Source organism: Xenopus laevis, chromosome 5L (genome assembly GCF_017654675.1).
Source record: "Xenopus laevis strain J_2021 chromosome 5L, Xenopus_laevis_v10.1, whole genome shotgun sequence".
Classification (NCBI taxonomy): domain Eukaryota; kingdom Metazoa; phylum Chordata; class Amphibia; order Anura; family Pipidae; genus Xenopus; species Xenopus laevis.
Genome location: NC_054379.1, coordinates 139,884,062 through 139,908,287, shown reverse-complemented (window position 1 = coordinate 139,908,287; position 24,226 = coordinate 139,884,062). Strand labels below are relative to the sequence as shown.

Below are 24,226 nucleotides of genomic sequence, written 5' to 3'. Positions count from 1 at the left end.
GTGAATCTTGTACACTATCATTACATGTTTATATTGTCATCTCCAAAATCTTGTAATATACGGTATTTAGCTTCATATAAAGTATGACCATTACAGAGTTTGTGAGTAAAACTTTATTGGATAAACAAAAACAACAGAAGACTAACACAAATACCCCCTCCCACATCTGAGAATAAACTGAGGTTTGGGGTTATATGATGGAAACAGGACAATCTACCATGATACATTTGTTCAGCAGCTGTGGAATGTGCAGGAAGCCAGGAGCCCTGTTTAGGAGAAATCAAAGGAAAGAGATCAATAAAGCTGTTCCTAGACCAACATGATGCATCAAATTTTTTTGCCTTTACATGCTCTTTAAGTTTTCTTTTCTTTTTTGCCAAGAGTGTATCCCTAACAAAAGTAACTCTCTCTTTTTTTTATTCAATTCACTTCATGAGTAGTCACATATGGAAAGAATTTCCCTTATGCCTTTCCTTACCCAAATTTGGTCGCTAAGATATAAAAACACAAATAGTTGCAGAGAAAAAAATTCCATGGGGGTCTTGGCGATATCAAGCAAATTATAAAGTTTTTTTAAGATAAGGCAAAAGAATAATAAAATAATAATATGGAAATATTAACCCTTAAAACAATTTCATGTATAATGAATTTGAGATTTAGTGGAACCTTTTTTGGCTGAATCCAAGTGCCTGGCTAACCCGAATCCAAAACCTTAAAATGTGACTTTTGGTCACATGAACAAGGAAAATGCAATTTTTTTTCTACACACTACAATCACTGTGTCCTAATTTGCATATGCAAATTATTGTTTGGATACAGATCAGGATTTGGTCAAATCCCAAAATAGTGGATTCCGTACATCCCTAAAAGAAATATCTTGTTGCTCTGTTTAGAACCGATGAGAGAAACACCAGGTGACTTTTTTTCTATGCAGAGCAACATCATAAGGTGTAATGTTTCTGTTAGATCAATGGGGCACTGTGGTATTGAGGTTGGGATGGAAATTAGGGGCAAAAGGGAATCAGGCACAGTCAGTCCAAGTGGGTGGAAAGTTGCTGCATGTGAGGGGAGTCTTGCATTTCTATTTTACCCTTTTAAGTTGCAAGCAGTGATTATTTACCAGATTTTGTGGTGCTGCATTTATTAAGGCTGGTAACAGCAGTGTGATATTTATCTCCGAGGAATTCTTGCATTGTGGTTTTCTTAGGAATCTCCAGTAAGCACTGGGTGGAATCTTTGAACAGAAGGTCTTTGCCACCAGTTGACTCAAACATCTGGAAGATATCTTTTTGAAATCCTTTTCGGCCATACAATGACTGCAATCAGAAAGGAGCAGGGTAAGTGCCTTGTTATGTCGAGAGAAACAGTGGTGGTCATTGACTTGTTCAATAGTTCTAGCCCCAGAGTCAGTTCCGTTAATCTTAGTGCAAGAATGAACTACAACAATCTTGCCTAAAAACTCTCTTACCTAAAATCTATGTGTTGATTATCACCATATTGTCTAATCAAATTCAAGCAAACTCGAATATCAGGAAGGCTGCAAACATCTCCAAAATGATCACTGGACCTCTCCCATTGACATAAACAGCAATTTGGCAGGTTTTACGGTGGCAAATAGTCAAATTCTCAAAAGGCCAGAGTATGATAAATCTCGAAACTCTAATTTTTTAAAAAACTCAAAATAGTATTTGGATAACTCCCTAGTGGAATTTGACAGTTTTGGCTATAACTATAACCAGGATTAGGACACACCTTTGTAATTTTTCCTACATTTTAAGGATATTGTACCTAAAGCTAATGCTTATGCAACCCTCTCTCCCAGACCATGTTACCTGTTGATTAACAACAATTTCCGCAACAAACGTCCTCTTCTCTGGCAAAGTGACAACAGCATGGGCAGGAACTTCAGCAAGGTTGCAGCTCTTATAATCAGTGACGGGGGCTCTGCTGCCATCAGGACACAACAACTCAAAATCACCTGATTTCAGGTCTTTTGCCCAGCCTGCAGGGTTTTTTCCTAGTAAAATGAAAGGCAGGCTTCTTTTTTAATAAATGATATGAAGAACAATGTTTGTTTTTGTTGTAGCTGACTGGATTGTGTTGATATTGGAATCTTTTAGTATTTCTAACTTCTCTTACACATTACAGGCCCTATTTATATTGGCAAATTACTACTTCATTGCTATCAGCTGTTTATGGTGATATTGGATGTTTGCATCTCACCACTAACCAGTGGCATAACTAGATATTACTGGACCCCACAGCAAATTATTTTTCAGGCCCCCAAAATGTCTAGAAGTTGACTTGTTTTACCAATACTTATTGAAATTGTGCATGAATTAGGGCCGCATGGGCCCCTCCTGGGCCCCCCTGCAGGGTCTGCTTCCTCTGTAGTTACACCCCTGCCACCTTTGCCCCCCTCCCAAATGCAACGGAAATTGGAACAGATGTAAGAGGAAGCCTGGGGAACCTGTATGTGGCTAAGCTGATATGTATGAAGTGGTGGTCTACATTGCCTTAGATTGCCTTAGATCCATTAACAGACAAGCAATCAGAAAAATCTTGCAGCAGTAATAGCTTACCGTCTGTGTTCTCAAATACCGTGGTATGTTTTGCAAAAGCCACTTGCCCTTTCTCGACCAAACATCTGAAACAAAAAAAAAAACACACATGAGAAACATGTTACATATTTGTTTTCAAGTTCGCTTTTGATGTCCAATCTTTGGGGGACCCTACTGGTCAGCTTTATGAAACATTTCTATATAAGTCAGTGATCCCCAACCAGTAGCTCGTGAGCAACATGTTGCTCACCAACCCCTTGGATGTTGCTCCCAGTGACCTCAAAGCAGGTAATTATTTTTGAATTACCCTTGTTATATGCCATAGTCTACGACAAGTAAGTGTTTAGTCTGAATCTCACCTAAACTGACCTTCAGACTGCTCTTTCCTATCACTTCCCTCCACTAAATTTCACCCTGTCTGGCCTTCAAGCTGGATCCTCAAGTAGGGGCAGCCCCAAAAAAATGTGCAGCAGAGGACTGTAGAACGTATAGTATAATGTGTGGTAAATAATCTCTTTTTTATACTTGATTCTACCTCCTTGGCTATATAGAGACGTTGTTGGAAGAGTAGAAGTTAATCTGACTCTTTCCCATTAAATACCCTACATTAAGAACTGTTCCATATGTGTAAAACCGAAACATAGGCAGCTGTTAGGCAAAGGGCGGGTCTTGTTTATATAATGTTCATTATTTCCCCTAGGGGTAGGAAAGGGGCAGTAGTTAGAGTAAACCAAAGCTTTGTTTTACATGAACTTGTAGGGCTTCACACAGAGGTGTGCTTGGGACTGCAAGTCTTCAAAAAGGCACTGTTCTTTTGTTATCTATGAAAAGGGTTGCTGTTATCAAGTGAGGTGTTGCACTGCACATGGCATTGTGATCAGTGAGCCATAATAACATTTATTATGAAGTCCCATCTAATGAGATGCATGAGCTACTGTATATACGTTGTTTGTGATTGTTTCCGTTGTTTTGTTGTATCAATTTTGCTCTAAAAGTGAACTGTCACCCAAATTTTTATCCTTGCCATATTTATATAGATTCAAACAATACCTGAATGCACCACTGTATCCATAATATGCCTCACTGGCACTGGGGGAACACTTTTTTGAGCTCTCCAAACGCTTTTCCGGATCTCCAATACACAGAGCACAGAGTTTAGATTTCACATCAGAACCAGGAGCGCAGCTTTGACCCACGTAACTAGCTGTCAAAAGAATAAGTGTATTGATCCAAATGCTGATTTCCCAAACTCCTAAATAAAGCATTGTCTAAAGCACATGAAATATCATCTCCACAGGGAAAGTACAATGTGAGAAACCCTTGGGTAGATCCAAGCTTGGAGTATCGAATTCTGGGTTACCAATCAATGACCCTTTGGAAATCAAATGTGACTACAGCAAGGACATGCACAAGAACACAGGTTACAACTTCAAGTGGATCAGTTTCACTAATAGGGATGCACTGGTGTTACATGATTTTGTTGCTCCCATATGCAGTTCATGTTAGTATGTCTATGGGGCATACAAAAGAAAAATACTTACAGTATGGGGTATTATTAAAGGGCAACTCCACAAAAACATAATTTAAGCTTTTTGAAACGTAAACATAAGTTCAAGCGATATACAGCAATTACAAAATATGCAAACTTTTCATGATCTTTGATGGTTTGGAACAGTTTCCTTAGCCTCCCTAGCCCCTGCTCTCCTGCTGATCTGTCTGACTACTTTGCTGAGCTGCCTAACTACTGTTACTTTGTATCAACAGCCATCTGTCCTCGGCCTGCATCCTCCAAACCCCACAATTCCCTGCACATGTGATATCAATAAGGAATGGAACATCCCAGTGCAATGCATTGTGGGTTATGTAGTTCCTGCATGCTGTCTGTAAGCTGTGGAGAAGTTGTTACAATTTGTAACATCAGTGTTTAGTCCCTCCTTCCCTACCAGGATTTCAAGTGACCAGGTCCGGACTGAGAATTAAAATAGGCCCTGGCATTTCTCTATGGGACCTTATAGCAGCCCCTCTGGCATTTGCCAGAACCCACAGATTGCCAGTCGGGGCCTGCAAGTGACGCAGAAAGAGAAGAAACAGCTGGATTTTACCATAGAAAATGGCATTTATTCTGTGATGGATATATTAGGGGTTTCTGTGTTATGTGGGCATCTTTACCAAATTTTGGTTTGGAAGCCGGAGTTCCCCTTTAAAATCAAGTTTCCACATTCAAAGCATATTGTACACCCTAAAAGTGGGTACTATGTACATTCAGAATATTCCTGCCACCTGGTTTCAGCACACCGTGCATTGATCCCATTGCTCCAAACCAATGCCTGAAATTGGAACATGTAGAAGAACTTTCTAAAGACCTCAAGGTGACAGGCAAATCAGTATGTATTTCCACCCAATATGTTTCCATATCACACACTACTTGCCTACTTTGCCAGGGGGTTGCTCAGTTAAACTGCAAATCAGTCTTCATATGGCAAGATAGAAAGCTAGTGAATGCAGATGGAAGATCATTCGGTGTGGTCCTGATGGGATAACTTAATTGAGTTCATATTTCAATGACCGAGAGACTAAAGTGAATGTGGAATACAAAAATATGTTGGTTGAAGCTACAATTTGCAGCTGTAACTGCCTACAAGTTCTCTAACTCTAGACATGGGCCCGTGAGCCGTTGAGCTGTATTGCAATCACAGTTTAAAGATGACTGTACTTCTATGAAGAATTCCAGATTTACAACTGACCTATCATTGACTTGATATCTCAGGTCTCTGGAAGGGCACTGTTTATCATATTTGTCACTGTTATCCATTGTGTCTACTGTTATGCTCTACATGGAGTGCATGCCCCATAATGCATCAACATGATTTACTTACCAAAATCACAGTTCTTGGTTTCATTGGTAATTAGTCCGACAGGTATGTTCCAGCCAGCTGTGCGTCCAACGGCAGTGTGACATGTCTTTACGCCTCTAAGATTGCTCCATGCGACTTTTGTGCCTTTCTTTGCAATGGCGACAGCATAATATACACCTGTGCGCACACAATATGGGTAAAAATTAATGATGCAATAGTTGCATCATGTGACGGTTACAGAATGCACAGTACAGGTATGGGACCTATTATCCAAAGGGCTCATGGCCTGAGATTTTCTGGATAAAGGGTCTTTCGGTAATTTGGATCTACATACCTTCATTCTACTAACAAAATGTAAACATTAATTTAACCAAATAGGTTTGTTTTGCCTCCAATAATTAATTATTTCTTATTTGGGATGAAGTACAAGGTATTGTTTTATTATTACAGAGAAAAAGGGAATCATTTGATTGTTTTTATTACAATAGAGACTATTGGAAATGGCCTTTCCATAATTAAGAGCCTTCTGGATAATGGATCCTACACCTGTATTGGTTTGTAAGTTACACTCAGGACCTGGACGGGTGTTTATTGGGAAAGGGTCTGTAACATGCATTAGGATTGGAAGGGTTTCCACATAAGGGCAATCACCTGATGGAATTCCATGAATGATGTGGTTGTGAGAATTCACTGGTGAAGCTTACAATTGTATGATGTCTTTCTACCACAAAGGACTATTTGTAGTGAAGAATATTATCTACAAGCAGGAGTTGTCCACTATGTTTTACCTTCCACACGTTTAATTGGCAATTTTGTCAACTTCTGTAAGGCTTGTATGAGAGTAAATTGGAGATTGTGTCGTACACTAATGTAATTGTGTATTAGTGGAAAGGGGGACATAAACATAATACTGATTAAAGATTATAATAATATGGCTGCAACATATTGCTACATTTCCACCTCTAATTACTTTAATGAATAGGGTTTGTACTGAACATACTTTTAAGTCTATTGTTTTAATACCTACGGTTTTTGATATCTCTTGAAGTAGACAAGTTATAATATGAAACTGCAGGTAAAGTCACATAAGCTTCCAGTTCTAACAGGCAAAATTAGCAGCCCGCTAAGAGGCCCTCTGTAAAATGAGCTGCTCCTTATCCAAAACTCCACAAGGACTTCAGCTTGGGGAAGGGTGGGGTTTGTTATACAGAGGTCTTTCAGTAGACTGGTGATTTGTTTTGATTGTGCTTCTATGAACTAGGATTTACCCTGTTTAGTGAAATAAATGCTAAAAGCCATAGATATTTCACTATTAAAATAATGACCAAAAAGAATGTTCAGCACAAGCCCTATTTAATTTATGTGAGGAAAGGGGGTATACTTCCCATTTAAAAGATGCCTGCACCCTGTTATACAGTATCACAGTGGAAATATTGCACTGATTGATAATATACGCTGTACCTTTTGTCCCTGAAGACCTTCTTTGGCATGGTGTTAGGTCATCTGCACAGAGAAAACAGATTATGAGCATAGAGGGCTATGGACTTTTTTTGCATGCAAAACACCCAACAATTCTCCTTGCTGGATAGTGGTGGGGTGGTGAATAAATGCAGTTGTCTAGTCCCTCACTGGTGTTTTAGAGAGAGAGAGAGAGAGAGAGAGAGAGAGAGAGAGAGAGAGAGAGAGAGAGAGAGAGAGAGAGAGAGAGAGAGAGAGGTGAGTGTGGGGGTAACTCAGCAGAATGAGAAGGGAAAGGGTAAAAGAGGAGAGTGAATAGAGGGAGGCCATGGATAGGTGGGGGATTCTATGGAGCAGCAGGGCACAGTACTGTAGGGTTAATGTGCTTTATGGCAAATGCACTGAGAGAATGGTTGTAGGCAAATCCCACAGGCAACCTGTACCTATAAGATTCAATAATTACACAGTTATACACCGGTACATTATAGTCTCGATAACTCACACATACAGTTTGTCAGACCTTCTTACACACAGTTGCCCTTACACACATAAACACTAACAGTTCATTTTACACACACACACAACAGACTCACACATATACACTGGCATTCACACTCTAAGCTTAACACAACAGATTCACACGCATCTGCCCTGGGGAAGAAGCTGCTTCATCAGGACATGATTCTCTACTCTGATTCGCTCCTCGGATTCAGTTGAGGAGCAGGAAGCGTCTCACAGAGGGAAAGGGTAGAGCTAAACCAGACTCTGAGCTATAGAATAGGCATTGGGATGGTCCATTATTTGAAGGGGTGCCGACCATAAGACCTTTTATAAACTTATAACAGGTTTCTTAATGCTAATTTTAAGAAATGTGTTCATATAAAAAAGAACAAAACAATATATATACACACACACAGTATATTCATGTGGCAAGACAATATCCTTTATTATTAAAGGGGTTGTTCACCTTCCGAACACTTTTTCAGTTCAGTTGTTTTCAGATTGTTCCCCAGAAATAAAGACTTTTTTCAAAAGCTTTCCATTATTTATTTTTTACTATTTTTCCAAAAGCTAAGCTGAAAGTTTAATGTCGTGTATCTGGTGTTACAGTCTGGCAGCTCAGTAATTCAGGTGCAGACTTTAAATTTTGCAACATTTATATGATACATTTCTCAGCAGCATCTCTGGAGTATCAGCAACTATTGTATCAATTCTAACAGCTGCCTGTAATGATACCCAGAGATTCTGCTCAGCAGGCACAAATATAAGAAATGTATCAACCAAATGTATCAATTTAGAACAGTTTACAGGGTCGGTGACCCCCCTCCCAGAGCTGCTTTAGAAGGTGAAAAATGACACTTTACACTTCAATATTAGAAAAACATGACACATAGGAAATAGAAAGTAATTGGAAAAAGCTGTTATTTCTGGTGATCTATCTGAAAACAACTAGTTGTTTGAAGGTGAAGAACCCCTTTAAGTACAAGTCCGGGGGGGGCAAGAGCCCCTTCTTGCCCCTTTATGTGGACGCCCATGGATATAGTATATCATGCTTACCTTGGTCATAGTACTCTCCCATTACTGGAACCAACCCACATTGCCCTGCAGTGTACATGTAGCCTCCATCTAAAGTGACTGCATCGGCATCACCTTTCTGCAGTAGAAGAAGTGATCATAAAGTCATGAAATGTTAAATATCTTATAGCATAATACAGTAAATATATTGGCACTGGTCCTACATACTGATTACACCCATTCTTGATGTGCAGATGGGTGCATCTTTTTTACTCAAAGTATTAGAAAACAGTAGGAATCATGGTTGCAATCAGTCTTGTTTTTTTGCGAGGGGAAGCCCCTTGAGTTCCTTAAAATTAATATCTGACCACTGTCTAATTAATAGTAAGAGCAAAATGCTGCTGCTTTTTATATTATGCATATTTTTAAATATAAGTATTTCATGTATGACCCAGCAAAAATGGGGAAAATGGTAAAATCTCACCAGAATCTGTACAATACAGTCTTCAGCAGAGGCGGCCTCAGTGCATTCAATGGCGCCACCACTAATAGTTGTCCAGTCATCACACTTGTTTTTTTCTGCCTTGCTTTGTGTACACCAACGAACTTTCGTTTCAGCTGCAGGGACTTCATCTGAAAAGGACCAGATCAGGTTTTCTTGTTCGTGTTGTAATAGCAAAAGAAACACAATGGGGCAAATTCACTAAAGGGTGAATTTTTGCCTTCAAAGGCTTTGCCACACATTGTGCCACTTCGCCAGGCACAAATTCGCTACCACTACGCAAATTCACTTAAATGCGAAGTTGCATCTCTGCAGCCGAACGCTGGTGAAGTTTCACTAGCGTTACTTTGTGAGCGCAAGCATTCCAAAGCAAACTTTTGCTAATGTTTGTTCCTGCCTAGCAGAAGTGTTACAGTTAGTTCAATTTGAATAGGGCAGATACATATAGGTCATATATACGTCTTTATTAGAGATGTTGGTGCAAATGCTTGAAGTGGCCACTTATTATTACAAATGTCCAAGGAAGCAAAATAAAGACTAAATAGATCCTAAAACCAATGTGGCATGCCCCTGAAATGGTTGAAATGTTAACACAAACATCTTTAAAGGGCATGTAAAGGCAAAAAAATAAAATTCCATTTTTACTTTCTTTAATGAAAAAGAAACCTATCTGCAATATACTTTAATTAAAAAATGTGTACCGTTTTTATACGAATCCTGATGTATGCAGTGAAATTCTCCCTTCATTTACTGCTGTGGAGAGGAATTGTCAGACGGTCCCTAACTGCTGAGCAGGGAAACAATCATACTTATGAACAGCAGGGGGAGCCCCCGCCTTACTTCCCAGCCATGCAGAACTCAAGCAGCTTTGTTTATGACAATCCCTAAGCAGCCCAGACCACACTGAGCATGTGCACAGTCTTAGTCTTGCAAAGATATTTAACAAAGTTACAAGATGGTGACCCCCCTGTAGCCAACTTTGAAAGCATAAATTATGTGTTTGATTAGGCTTGTGGTGCAGTAATTTCATGTTTATATTTAGTATACAAAATACAGCATTTCTAGCCTTATTCTATTTTAGACTTTACATGCCCTTTAATAGTTAGAACTTCTGAAGGCAATCCTGCTTTAAAATTTAAAAAATGACTTTTTTGGCACACAGGAAATGATGTCACTGGCATAAGATTGAGGAGGATGAAGCTTCATCTTATCAGTTCACCAGGTCTAAGGTGGCGAAGGAAAGTTTGGCGAAAGAGGTAACGGTTTGTTATATTCACACTATAGTGTACAAATTTGAGTAACGGTCGTTCACGAAAAGTCGCCTGGCGATAGGGCGTGAAACTACACTAGCGACAGTCTCTTTCGCTATTGAATTGTCATGTCTGTTAGTAAATGTTTGATAGAGACAGCCACTTCGCCCTTTAGTAATTCTGCCACCCTGTAACCTGACTTTCTAAATATCTAAAGGGATTCTAGTTAGGAGGATAGGTTCACTGTACAGTTGCAAAAAAGCAAAGGTCTTTGTAGGTAAAAATCATGGCACTTTATGTTCAAAGTAGCACTTTAGACTTGCATTTGTATGTGAGCCCTAGACAGTAAGAGAGAGAGCAATGTAGATGGAGCACTGTCCCCTTAGTTCCACTCATTGAATGCTGGGGTTAAATTGTTTAGTTGAGGGTAAAGTGGCTGTAGAAGCAAACTCTCCTAGAACAGCTAGGATATTCCTGCTCGTAGCTTGTGTTGAAGGGACACTAGAATTCTTCCATGATTATGTTCCAGACTTACCCTCCTTCACCCCTTCCTTCAGCGCTTGGATTGCATTGGAATAATCAGCTCCGAGGAACAGAAACCCATCCATAGAAGGTGGGAGGGGAATAAGACTCACTGCGCTGTTCTTGAAAATTAAATCCTTTCCATACTGGGAGCTGAACAATTTACATTCTTTCTTTAATAAAAAAAAACAACAACAGAAAATTGACTCGGTATGTAAATGTATTTTATCTCTATGTATCCTCCCATACTCAAAAAAAACATACCGGTGGGTTAATCAGCTCATAAGAAGTCTAACTCTAGTGTGTTAATGTAACAGGGAACTTAAATTGTAAGCTTTACTGTAGCAGGGACTAAATAATGTACAGATATGGGATTTGTTATCCGGAAACCCGTTATCTAGAAAATTCTGTATTACAGAAAGGCCGTCTCCCATAGACTCCATTTTATCCAAATAGTCAAAATTTTAAAAAATTATTTAGTTTTTCTCTGTTATAATAAAACAATACATTGTACTGTATCCAAACTAAGCTATAATTAATCCTTATTAGAAGCAAAGTCAGCCTATTGGGTTTATTTAATGTTTAATTGATTTTCTAGTAGACTTAAGGCAGGAAGATCCAAATTATGGAAAGATCTGTTATCCGGAAAATTCCAGGTCAGGAGCATTCTGGATAACAGGTCCCATACCTGTATAATCTCTCATAAGAGGTCACTTGAGGAAGGGCAGTGGTTTGTCCCGAAACGTCTGAACATGACTCATGTGTCTGGAGCACTACAATAAATTTGGGAACACCCCACGTTTGATCAAGGTATTGGCTTTTCATTTTTTTGCAATTTGTAATCTCTCATAAGCACTGTGTAAATGTGTTGGCCCAATAAAAACTTTTAGTATGTTGTAGAATGCAGAATGGCTAATTTTTAGTGACTTTTCATTTGGGCTTCATTATTTCTTTTTTATAGTTTTTGGCTTATTCTTATGACTCTTTCTAGCTTTCAAACGAGGGTCACTGACCCCCACATAAGAAACACATGCTCTGTAAGGCTACAAATGTATTGTTATTGGTACTTTTTATTACTCCTCTTTTTATTCAGCCCCTCTCCTATTAATATTCCAGTCTCTTATTCAAATCAATTCATGGTAACTAGGTTACTTTGAACCCTAGAAACAGATTGCTGAAACTGCAAACCGGAGAGCTGCTGAATAAAAAGCTAAATAACTCAAAAACACAAATAATAAAAAAAATGAAAACCAGATGCAAATTGTGTCAGAATATCACTCTCTACATCATACTAAAAGTTCATTTAAAGGCGAACAACCCCTTTAAAAAGGAGCTTTTATCTTTATGTGACCTTTGTTAGCTTCCCCCCTACATGGAAAGGTTTGAGAGCCCTGTTCAAGCATTATATTTCCCATCTGCACTTGTACATAGGAATGAGAAACTGTGAAACCTGTGCTTCTTGGAGGAACGCAATGATGTCCTTAGTCTTATCATCTCTGCTCCTAGTCAGCACAGCATGAGCAGGGACTTTAGCCAAGTTGCACTTTTTATAGTCCTTTATGGGTTTCCGTGTATTATCCGGGCACAGCAGCTCATAATCTTTATGGAATGCCTCTGAAATGGAGAGATGTCAAGGAATATTTCATAAGTAGTTAACAATCTGAGGATATCATTAGTCATAGAATTTGTTATATTGTTTGCATATTACCTGGTACTGTTGACTGTTTCACAAAAGCAACATCTCCCTTGTCATCTTGCAAACACCTGTATAGAAAAAAATGTTTCATTTGGGGGATCCCTCTTATAATTTCCTTAGATTAGAGTAGTTCTAATAACACAACAAACTAAATATACAGTTATTAATATAATGGGCGACCTTAATAGCAACTCTTAAGATTCTAGTGAGTTATCCCATGATGAGATTATTACTACTACCAAACGGAAACGATCTACAGCGTATAGTTTTTTAAAGTATGATAGGGATCACACAGATATATTAAGCCTAACACGCTGCCGGGCTAGGGTTGCCACCTCACCATTTTAAAACCAAACACATATGGAATCCATAGCCTGCATGGCTCATTAGCAATTCATTTAGATATATGATGCATTGCTGCACATAAAGATAAAGATAAGTCTGCAGCATGCATCTAAATGAATTGCTAATTAGCCATGCAGGCTGTGGATTCCAAACGTGTTCAGCTTTAGGGCTCTTACAGACGAGCAGTTTTACCTGCGCTCCCCTGTGTTGCGCTTTCTTCTGTTCCGCTGCAGGGGAGCGCAGGAGTAGACGCAGTCAATTATTTTGAAGGGGGCTGTACTCACACAGATGCAAGTAAGTGCCAAACGCAGTTTGGGACCCAACATGTTGCATTTTACCTGCGTTCGTGCTAACATGCGTCTGTGTGAGTACAGCCCCATTGACAATAATTCAGTGCGTCTACTCCTGCGCTCCCCTGCGGCTGAACGGAAGAAAGTGCAACGCAGGGGAGCGCAGGTAAAACCGCTCGTCTGTAAGGGCTCTTACTACACGGGCGTTTTTGCAGCGCTCCACTGCATTGCGATTTCTTCCGTTCAGCTGCAGTGGAGCGCAGGAGTAGACGCAGTCAATTATTTTGAAAGGGGCTGTACTCACACAGATGCAAGTAAGTGCCAAACGCAGTTTGGGACCCAGCATGTTGCATTTTACCTGCGTTCGGTGGTAACATGTGCCTGTGTGAGAACAGCCCCATTGACAATAATTCAGTGCGTCTACTCCTGCGCTCCCCTGAGGCTGAACGGAAGAAAGCGCAATACAGGGGAGCGCAGGCAAAAACGCCCGTGTGTAAGAGCCCTTAAAGGGGTGCGGTGGCAACCCTCTGCTGCCCCCTCACTGACTATTATAGGTCTATAGCTTAAAGGGGTTGTCACCGTCCTAACACTTTTTTCAGTTCAGTTGTTTTCAGATTGTTCCCGAGAAATAAAGACTTTTTTCAATTACTTTCCATTATTTATTTTTTACTGTTTTTCCAAAATCTAAGCTTAAATTTTAAATGTTCGTGTCTCTGGTGTTTGAGTCTGGCAGCTCAGTAATTCAGGTGCAGACTCTAAACTATTACTATTTGGCAACATTGAGTTGATACATTTCTCAGCAGCATCTCTGGAGTATTAGCAACTATTGTATCAATTCTAACAGCTGCCTGTAATGAAACCCAGAGATTCTGCTCAGCAGGGACAAAGATTAGAAATGTATCAACTACATGTATCAATTTAGAAAAGTTACAGGGTCGGCGACCCCCCCTCCCAGAGCTGCTTTAGAAGGTGAAAATGACACTTTACAACAAACCCTTAAGTTGTTGCTGTACTTTTGAGCATTAGATGTTTGTTTCTTGGTCTTGATTGTGCTCTTGTGCCATTCCTTGTCTCCTATCTGCTTCTTTCATTTTGAACACAAATCTGTTCTTTGACAGTTGACTTCTGCCTGTGTTGACCACTAGCTTGTGACCCTGACTACACCAACCAAAATTACACCATCTGCAGTATATATATATATATATATATATATATATATATATATATATATATATATATATATATATCTGACTCTTGCCAATTTTGCATGAGCAATCAAGCTGTCTGTATTTAGGGCTTTAGCACACGGGCAGATTCGGGGAGATTTAGTCGCCTGGTGACTAATCGCCTCTTCTTTGGGGCGACAATCTCCCCGAACTGCCTTCCCCCTGCCCGAAGTTGCCTCACGAGTCTACCCATGTGCTAAATCCCTTAGGGTTGCATATAAGCATATACTAACATGCTACAATCAACAGGAAAAGTCTGACTTCATAAGTAATCATTTTACAGGTTGGTATTAGAGATGATAGTGTATAAATAATAATAAATGTTAATTTTTGTCTTCTTCTGCCTGTGTCTGTGTGGGTTTCCTCCAGGTACTGTGGTTTTTTTTACATTCCAAAACCATACAATGGGTCATTTGAAGACAACTGGGGCTCATTTATAAACAACAGGCAAATTTGGGCAGTAACCCATCGCAACCAATTAGTCATTAGCTTTTTTTTCAGTCAGCTGCAAGTTGAGAGCTGGAAGCAATCATCTGATTGGTTGCCATGGGTTACTGCAAATTTGCCCACTGTTTATAAATGAGCCCTAGAATGAAAAAAAATGGGCGCAGTTCACCATTTATTTGCATTTTGCATTAACAATTGCTTCCTTAATGATTTTGCACTTCTGCCTGGGGTTATAGTAAATCACCTCTAATGTTAGGTCAACTAAAATAGTTTGTATTATTCTTATAGGAACTATATATATATATACTGTATATTTATATATATATATATATATATATATATATATATATATATATATATATATATATATATATATATATATATATATATATATATATATATATATATATACCATAATCATAAAGGTAATGGGATTCTTATTGCCAAATCAGAGGCCAAGGACTGAGACTTTTCCGAGCAACAGTTGCAGGCAGGCTCATGAGTCTTCTTTAAATTTCATCTTCTAGACATGTATGTTACTATGAACGGAGCTATCAATTGTTTGGCTGATAAAATTCTATATGTTCCGCAAAGTCGAAACAATAATTTGCATACTGACACCACAATAGGGAGCAGGAATTGTTTTCCACACTCACAAGTCACACTCACTTGAATGCACCAGCATAGTTGTAGTAAGGTTCGTTGTTAGAGCGTGAGCACTTATGCTCCTTCTTTCCGGCACACTGCTGGCACAAGTTAGGTTCTTTGGCTCCGGGGACACAGCTGGCTTTGAAGAATCTTGAAACCGCTGAAAAGGATAATGTAAACCATGAACCATAATTGTCATTTAATGCCTGAGACCATTATCTAACAATTCATTTAAAAAAATTCAATTAACCTTAAAAAATGTTGAATTCACTCGCACCTAAAGAAATACTGACACCAGATATTATGCCTTTTTTACATCTATCATCATATTGGCATTGTTTGCTACTTGTAATTTTGCCATATAAGTATTTGCCCAATAACCCATCTGACTCCCTGTGTTCATCTATGAGGGGGGCTGCCATATTTGTGCAGCAGGAGTCCGTTAGCAATAGAAACTTTAACTGACAGGCTGAGATGGGACAGTCAGGTTGGCAAAACAGTCAGGTTTAGGAACTAACTAACAAATTACTTACAAAAACAGACCTCTCAGCAAAAAACAATCAAGCATGACCTATAGGTAACTTTTCATGTACATCCATATTTTAAAAAGTAGTTTTTTAGTGTCAGTATCACTTTAAGGCAGCCATACATTGGGCTATAAAAGCTGCCATTGCTGTCCTCTTATTCAATGCATGGTTGCTAGGGTAATTTGGACCCTAGCAACTAGATTGTTGAAATTGCAAACTGGAGAGCTGCTGAATAAAAAGCTCAATAACTCAAAAACCGCAAATAAAAAAATTGTCTCAGAATAGAACTCTCTATATAATACTAAAAGTTAACTCAAAGGCGAACAACCCTTTTAATACAACATAGTAGATAAAAGTTAAAAAATGACAATAACAATAAAATTAGAAAGAGCAATAGCTTATAATTGTTAGGTTGAGAGTAGGGCTAGTACATAGTGCCAAGGGTAGTTTTTCATCTTACTATTAAGGAAAACTTGGTTTCCATATTGCTATATATAAAGTTGTTTGCTTTTCTATATATCACATTCTATAAATCCTGCCTTAACACAGAAAGTTGTATTCTATAACAAACCTTTTTCCAGGCTTTCTGTATCTGGCCCTCCCCACGACAACAGCTTCTTCTCCAGGAGTAGTCCAATGATGATATTCCATCCAGCAGTCTTGCCAATTCCGGTATGGCATGATCTTTTATCTTTCAGTTCATCAAATGTAAACGTGCTGGATTTTTTTACCACTGCCACTGCATAGTAACACGTGTCGGTTTCTGCAAAGTTTAATCATAGCCTTTTAGTAACTTCATGTTAATTCTATTGGTTTCAAAATAAGATGTTGCACAGGAAAGTGTCTGAACCCCATGGTCTAACAGGAGGAGGGGGGTCCAGGGTTCAAGGGGAACCGGATCACTTGTTCTACAGTATGCTTGTTTCCCAGCCACATTAGAATTCAAACATATACCGCCCACCCACTTGCATTAGATATGTGGACAGGTTAGGGTTGGGAGTTTTGTTTGGGGCTGGGGGGCTTATGGGTGAACACCAGATTCCCTCAAAAGATTTTTTTGTGGGGCAGCCCAGTGCTTTAAAGGCACAGTACACACCACTGCGGAGAAAACGTTGCATTACCTGCTTTGTTTTTATTTTCCCGCCAGAAGCTGAGATACATGGAATTTATCATAATGCTTAACAATTTCTCTTTCATCCTTGTCTCTGAATCATTGTGCTAATATATTGTAGGAGAGAGTATAATGAAATGTATAAATGCTGAAATGTGGCATGTCTAGTAGAATGTAGGACAGTTATTATGCTTTAGTCATTTAGTTACCAGGACATGACTTACCTGTCTGTGAACCATAGTTTTCTGCCATGATTGGCTTGAGGTTATAAGGTTGCAGTGATCCTTTGTACACATCGCCTCCATCCACACAAATTGCATCTGCACGGTCCTCCTGAAAGAACAGAAAGTCTGCTTTTAGTAATGCTGCCTTTCTATTGTATTTTTTATTGACTTTATATATTTGTTGTGAAGTCTATATCTGTGAAACAATATTTTTCCCTTCACCCTTTCTTGGACCTGTTTAGTCACTTTTGGAGGTAGATCAACATTAGACTGACAGTTAAATAGTGTGGGACCTATCTATGGAGTCACACTCCCACCAAACAAGCCAGAATGGGGAGAAGCAGTAGGTCATTGTTTGCTTTGTTCCTTGTTTATCTGAGAGTAAAATGTTCCTCTAGCAGTAACCTTAGGGAACCTTTATATTCAGGCTTTTTCCATTTTCTGTTGTTTTATATTTTGATTTTATTGTTACAGATTCCCCCAGCCAGTGAACTAATGCCGTGTGGTAAGAGAGACAATAGGGAGGAGGTCCCTGCCCCAAAGAGCTTGTAGTGTTTCAGTGTGTTTAGGAAACACACCTGTCTTGCCTAAAAAGTACACGGAAGTATGATGTATGATATGGGTTGAATGGGGATACTAAGTGCAGATAGGGTTAGTATTCCCTTCAGTCAGGTAATTAGGTGAGAGCTGAGCTGCTACTGTCTATAAAAGAGGTGTGTTCAGGGGCGCTGCACTCAGGGGCAACAGCGCCCCCACTAGTTCAGATGCAGCAAAAAGCCACTCCTGGTAACTTTAAAGGAGAAGGAAAGGTTAAAACTAAGTAAGCCTTATCACAAAGGTCCACCTAAATATACCAGTAAACCCTCAAAGTAATGCTGATCTGAGTCCTCTGTCAAAAGAAACACTACATTTCTTTCCTTCTATTGTGTACACATGGGCTTCTGTATCAGACTTCCTGTTTTCAGCTTAAACCTCATTGCCCTGGGCAAGAGCATGCTCAGTTTGTTCCTCTCCCCCCCCCCTTCTCTGCTGTAATCTGAGCCCAGAGCTATAAGTGAGCAGGGAGAGACTCTGGCAGGAAGTGATGTCACACCAAGCTAATATGGCAGCTGCTATCCTAAACAAAGCTTCTAGAGCTTTTTACTCAGATATGGTAAAACATTCTACAGAATAAATATAGCATTCTAGCTTGCACCATTGCAGCTAATCTATTGACAATAAAATGCCTCCGTAGCTTTCCTTTATTGTCTCAGCTCTGCCTAAGAAACCCACTTGCCTACCATTATAAAAGTTAATCTTCCCACATCGTATAATTATATATATTGGTAAATGAAAAATTGTCGCACTCTCATTGCAGGATAAACTCTTCAAATTGAGAGAATTGAAAGAAAACAATGCAGTTTTTAATAAATCTGTATTTTTCTCACTTTTTAAGCCTTGTGAGTGCACTGCCTTTTTTATTTACAGTATATACATTTTTATATTTATATAAATATATATATATACACACAAACCACGATTATCCTGTAAATTATATTGTTATTAACTGTGCTTACGGTGATATCATTAGTTATAATCAATGCTTAGTGATGTAATTTCTGCCACACTGAAACCTGTGGATTATAACAAATAACGCACCCCTTATTGTAAAATATGCGGATATTAGAGTTCCATATACAAAGTCTAGAAAAGGCTTGATAAAGGGCCCTGTGAGGCCCGAAACGTTGCCTTTCTTTGTCTTGAATTTGAGCCAATAAAATCCAGTAGTTAAAAAGATGATCCACCTTGCTGAGTGTTCTGCAGTTTTCTAGACTTTGTATATGATTTTCCAGACCCGTGGCAGGTTGGGTAATATACTACTTTGCACCTGATCCTAAGGGAAAATACACAGAGGTTGAGCACTTCACTACTGTGTGACCGTATAAAAAGAACGCTAAGGTGACTTATAATCTTATTGTATTCTACAACAAGGGGTACTCTATTTATTGTATATATTATGGGAACTCAGGTCCCACAATACATTCCTTATAGGATTTCTGAATCCATCAGTTCCTGCTTCAGAAATAGAACTTGACTTTCTGATAATAACTTGTTGCCATTGCCCTATTAATAAAATAAGCACAGGTAGCTAATACAATGTAGTTACCTGAATAGCAGTTAAACACTCATCAGTATTGGGTTTTTCCACGCAGGACAATGTGATTTCCTTGTTTTTGCACGTGTTTACCAGATCTCTGCACTTGTTGAGTTCACTCTTAGATTTTACACACCAGCGCACCTGCTTTTCTTTTGGCATTGCCAGGCACAAGGCTGCATAGGAAAGAGAGAACATGTAATTCGAAAAGAAATCTGCCACCAAAGCAAAGAAAGCGTTTCAAGCAACTTAAAGGGGCCATGGAATAAAAGGGGTACAATCTAACCAGGTCTATTGGATAGTATTGTTGGAGTTGCTTCCACTATACCACTGCTTTTTGTCATGTTGGGTGCAAGTTGCTTACACCCTGCCAAGGTACTTCAGAAGAAAATGCGCTGCAGCACTCCAAGATGGTGAAAAAACAGTGTGCTGCTGCGCAATGACTTCTCAAGTATCCAATTTAACCAGGTCTAGTAACCCACAGCAACCAGTTAGCAAACAGCGAAGTAACACCTTCTCAATTGCTCCTGTCTGTTACTAGACCTGCAAATCTTGCACTGTTTTTCACTTTTCAGGTCTCAAAACGAAAGACTGTCTTTTTATTCTTTCAATTCTCACTACCCTTTTAGTTTTGCTCTCCCATTATTTCCATCCTTCTGTCTAGGTTTTCTATTTTCTCTCTCTCTCTCTCTCTCTCTCTCTCTCTCTCTCTCTCTCTCTCTCTCTCTCTCTCTCTCTCTCTCTCTCTCTCTCTCTCTGTATTTGTTTATTATATTATTCAAATAAAGGGCAAAAATACTGTGACCAAAAAAATTACATTTCTTCTTGAAACCCAGTTTCCACATATTTGTAGGATTTTATAGAAACTTCTAATAGCACTTCTACCTTCTTCCCACTATCCCACTTTACAGTTATACTCGACAGTGGTGGAACTACCAGTGAAGTTGGGATTGTTAACCTAGTTATCAATAAGGACGATTAGGGGAGGTGTGCTGGGTTGGGAGCCCGGTGAAAATTCTGCACTTAGACCCCTAGAGTTATCCTTATGTTACTGACATTTGATAGTACTGGATTTCCAATTGTATTTTACCTGTCTGTGCACATCTAGACTGAATCATTGCTTTACACAGTCTCTGCCCTATAATAAAATAATATCTCTCTCTCTTTAGATTATGTAGAGAATCTCACAAACCTGGTCCCTGCTTGACAAGACTAACCATGTCTCTGGCTAGAATGAGGGTCGTGTATAAACACAGTGAGACCAATACTACAGTAATTTTGGACAAAAGTGTACAAGTTGGAAGTGTATTTTGGGGTGTTTGCCTTGGGTAGTCTTCACGGGCTGGGGCTGCCATACTGGAAGAATTTCAGTGTGCCCTCTCTATGGGAAATCACCTGAACAATTATGTATTAATGCTACTCTAATGTATGAAGACAGAAGAGTGCTAGGGCAAACATATATAATTAATCATAGCAAATTCCACTAATAGATAAGTATAAGTATGCTGAATTCTGTTAATGTTCATTTAGTCCTACACTTTACAATCTTTGATCACTGTATTTGTGTGTCAGTTATGTATATCTCTTGTTGTACATCAGTGCATGGAGGGCTTTATTTCTAGAGCTAAACAGGACAAATGATAATTCACATAGTCAACTAGAAGAGGTCCTCTGCACTCAACCCATTATCAATATATTTAAGACAATGATAATTCACGCTACTTTGTGTTTGATTCCTGCAAGGTAGAATAAGGGGTATACTGTTTTAATACCTTTAATATAATGTGAATTGAAAGCTCTGGACAAATGAACCGAACTCTTTTTTTTATTTTTTAAATGATATATTTTTTCCACTAACATTTTAATAAGCAAATTAGGGTTCAGATTTGTGGTTGAATAAATGTGAGCTTATCTGAGAGCATACATCTGTTTCTGATTATTTTCAGTGTGCGTGGGGATCTTTTCCCTCATTCAAATGAAAAATAATTCATGTGAACTTGACTTTGCAACAGAGAAACATCTTCTATGGGCTGGTAAGTGCTGAATCCAGCAGCCAAACAGGACACCCCATTTACAGTAGGTATTTTATTGGCAAAGTAATACATTTGAACTGCCTACAAGATCAAACTAGTCTGTTATCCTATGACAGGGCTAACATTTTAAATCTTTAGGGCCAAATACAACAAAAAAATCTAGCAATTTATTGCTGCATCATAAAGAGGGAGAAAGGCAACCTAAATAATAAATATTAAAACTTACATTTTCCAACTTTCTCAAACTAATACATTGTGAGCTTGTGTGTCTTGCAATACAAGTGTGCTTTAACAATTAATAATCTGTATTTATGCTGTATATGCGGAGGTTCGCACATGCGAGCGGGGGCCCCCAATGTCCAGTCCGACCCTGGTTACATACCCCTGACTTACATACAACTCACATTAACATATGGAGGTTATTACAGTAACATACTATGATTTGCTTGAATTTTATTAGCATTTAGTTTGAATAAACCACTTGCCCCAATCCCCTTAAAATTAATATTGTGTTAAGACAAACATCTGTCTAAATTGCATTTAATAAGCAAATGTTTATGTTTCAATTTACATACAAATTCAACTTTAGAACAAACCTACAGTCCCTATCTCGTACGCAACCTGAGGACTGCCTGTATTAGGGTTCAAGCACACGGGCAGATTCAGGGAGATTTAGTCGCCTGGCGACTAATCGCCTCTTCTGCGGGGTGACAATCTCCCTGGACTGCCTTTCCCCTGCGTTCTGCCTGCTATAATGCGAAAACGCCAACGCCAATGCATTCGCGGCGCTTTGATTTCCGAATGTCACCCAAAGTTTCCTTGTGAGGCAACTTCGGAAATCGAAGCGCCGCAATTGCATTGGCGCTGGCGTTTTTGCATTATAGCAGGGGGAAGGCAGGGGGAAGGCAGTTCGGGGAGATTGTCGCCCCTCAGAAGAGGCAATTAGTCGACAGGCGACTAAATCTCCCCGAATCTGCCAATGCGCTAGCTCCCGTAGGGATACCAGATAAAATCATGGACGCTTGTAGAAACACCTGCCAGCAGGGCTGCATTCATTGTTTTGCATTTACTTGCAGTCAGCACAGCCCTAAATACATTTATTGGAGAGTCTCTGGTTTTTTATTTGATATGTCAGCCTCAATGAAAATAAATGTGATAGATAGTAATATATTATATGTTTCATTCATTCTTAATAGAGTTTATAAGAAAATGGATTATATTCCAAACAAACAGATTGAGATGACATTGTGTATGGCAGGTGGAACAATATATATAATATAAATACAGGGCACTAAGTAGAGAAGAATAATGTAAATGAATCCAAAAGGTGAGGAGACTTACATATAGTATTCTTAACTTACCCAGCATGCTCAGGCACAGCGCCACACGGAGAGCAAGATCCATTGCCCTTGGATTACTCAGGGCTGGAAGGTAAATGTCCCTCAAAATGTATCCTCTGTCAGTAAAGGAGGGATTGTGCCTTCCTTTGCTGCCTTTTTATAGCAGGACATAGGTGCTGACTAATCAGATTTTGTATCCCTGGAATGTTTACCTTCTGGAGTTTCCCAATAATGCCCCCTCCTTTGTGCCTCTCGCTGGTTCCCGTAGTGAAGTATTTGGCACAAAACCACCTTTGAGGCTGAAGTTCTGCAGACCCCCGGGATGGGGTGGAATAAACCTTTTACAGCAGGAAGACTTGAAGAAAGGGGATTCAGTGGGGATTTCCCGTGCAACATCTTGGCAATAAGTAGGCTCAATTCCAAGTCATAATGAGAGGCTATTTGTTTTCTGTGCATTTTCCCAGTGTGTATGTGTCTGTTTCTTGGATAGGAGCAACTCACAAACCCCTTGATGTATTTAGCAACTCACTTGCATGGCCATTGACTTTTAATACAAGTATGTCTGAAGTGAGAAATTATTTAATAACAAGGGTAAGACAATAAGCAATTAAATAATCACCTCATAACTGACTGCACTGCTGTACTCAACTTTGACTCTCTGCTGAAGCATTGCAGAAAGTAAAGAAGTCCTCTCATGTATGATCAGGTGTGGGGGTCACGTCAAAAAAATTGAGTTGTTGTGCCTTATACACCGGACATACACAATGCCCAAAGCAGGTACAAGGTACAGTATGTGGTGGAACCACACAGGGCCGCCATCAGGGAGGCACAGGGGGTACAAGTGTACCGGGCCCAGGCCTGAAGGGGGGCCACCAGTACAGAACTTTCGAAAGTCCCGAACAGCCAAAATGTGGAAAGTGCCGAAAAAGCCGAACAGCCACCAATGGTTTCTTTAAAGTATTCTTTGGGGCCCAAATTTTTTTTAACTTGTAAGGGGGGCCCTGGCGCCAATGTTTTTTTAAAAAATGTTCTTTGGGGCCCCAATTTTTTTTAACTTGTAAGGGGGGCCCTGGCACCAATGCCTTTTAAAAAAAAATGTTTATGGGAGGGCCCTGGCGCCAACCCAGATCCTGCCCACCCTACACCACTGTTAAAAGACCACACAGACATCAGAGCTAAAAACAGCAAACCCCGTACGCAAGTTATATAAATGTATTGATTGTGGTTGGCTCCCCATATAAGTTAAAAAAAACTGTGGCACCAGGGCCCCCCATAAGTTTTTTTTAAAAAAACATTGGTGGTCAGGGCCCCCCTACAAGTTAAAAAAAAATATTGGTGACCAGGGTCCCCCTATAAGTTCAAAAAAAATTGGCACTAAGGCCCCCCCTTACAAGTTAAAAAGAAACATTGGGGCCCCAAAGAATATTTTTAAAAAAAAACAAATCGGTGGCAGGGGCCTATAGAGTATTAAAATAATACATTGATGGCCAGGGGTTTAATACAATAAAAAAAACTCATTGGTGTTCAGTAGAACTGAACTCA

At 39.3% G+C, this 24,226-nt stretch overlaps 1 protein-coding gene across 1 annotated transcript; it reads right to left on the bottom strand.

Annotated features, from left to right (window-relative positions):
• Positions 1 to 98: 98 nt before the first annotated feature.
• Positions 99 to 22,815, bottom strand: tf.L (transferrin L homeolog). The gene is given in 17 exon segments (NM_001089601.1): positions 99 to 266; positions 1,121 to 1,316; positions 1,833 to 2,017; positions 2,583 to 2,647; positions 3,612 to 3,765; positions 5,438 to 5,593; positions 6,878 to 6,919; positions 8,432 to 8,528; positions 8,874 to 9,022; positions 10,677 to 10,836; positions 12,114 to 12,277; positions 12,372 to 12,427; positions 15,337 to 15,475; positions 16,414 to 16,605; positions 17,178 to 17,286; positions 19,324 to 19,487; positions 22,706 to 22,815. Coding segments are annotated over 17 exon segments (2,106 nt in total). The 5' UTR covers positions 22,749 to 22,815; the 3' UTR covers positions 99 to 231.
• Positions 22,816 to 24,226: the final 1,411 nt, after the last annotated feature.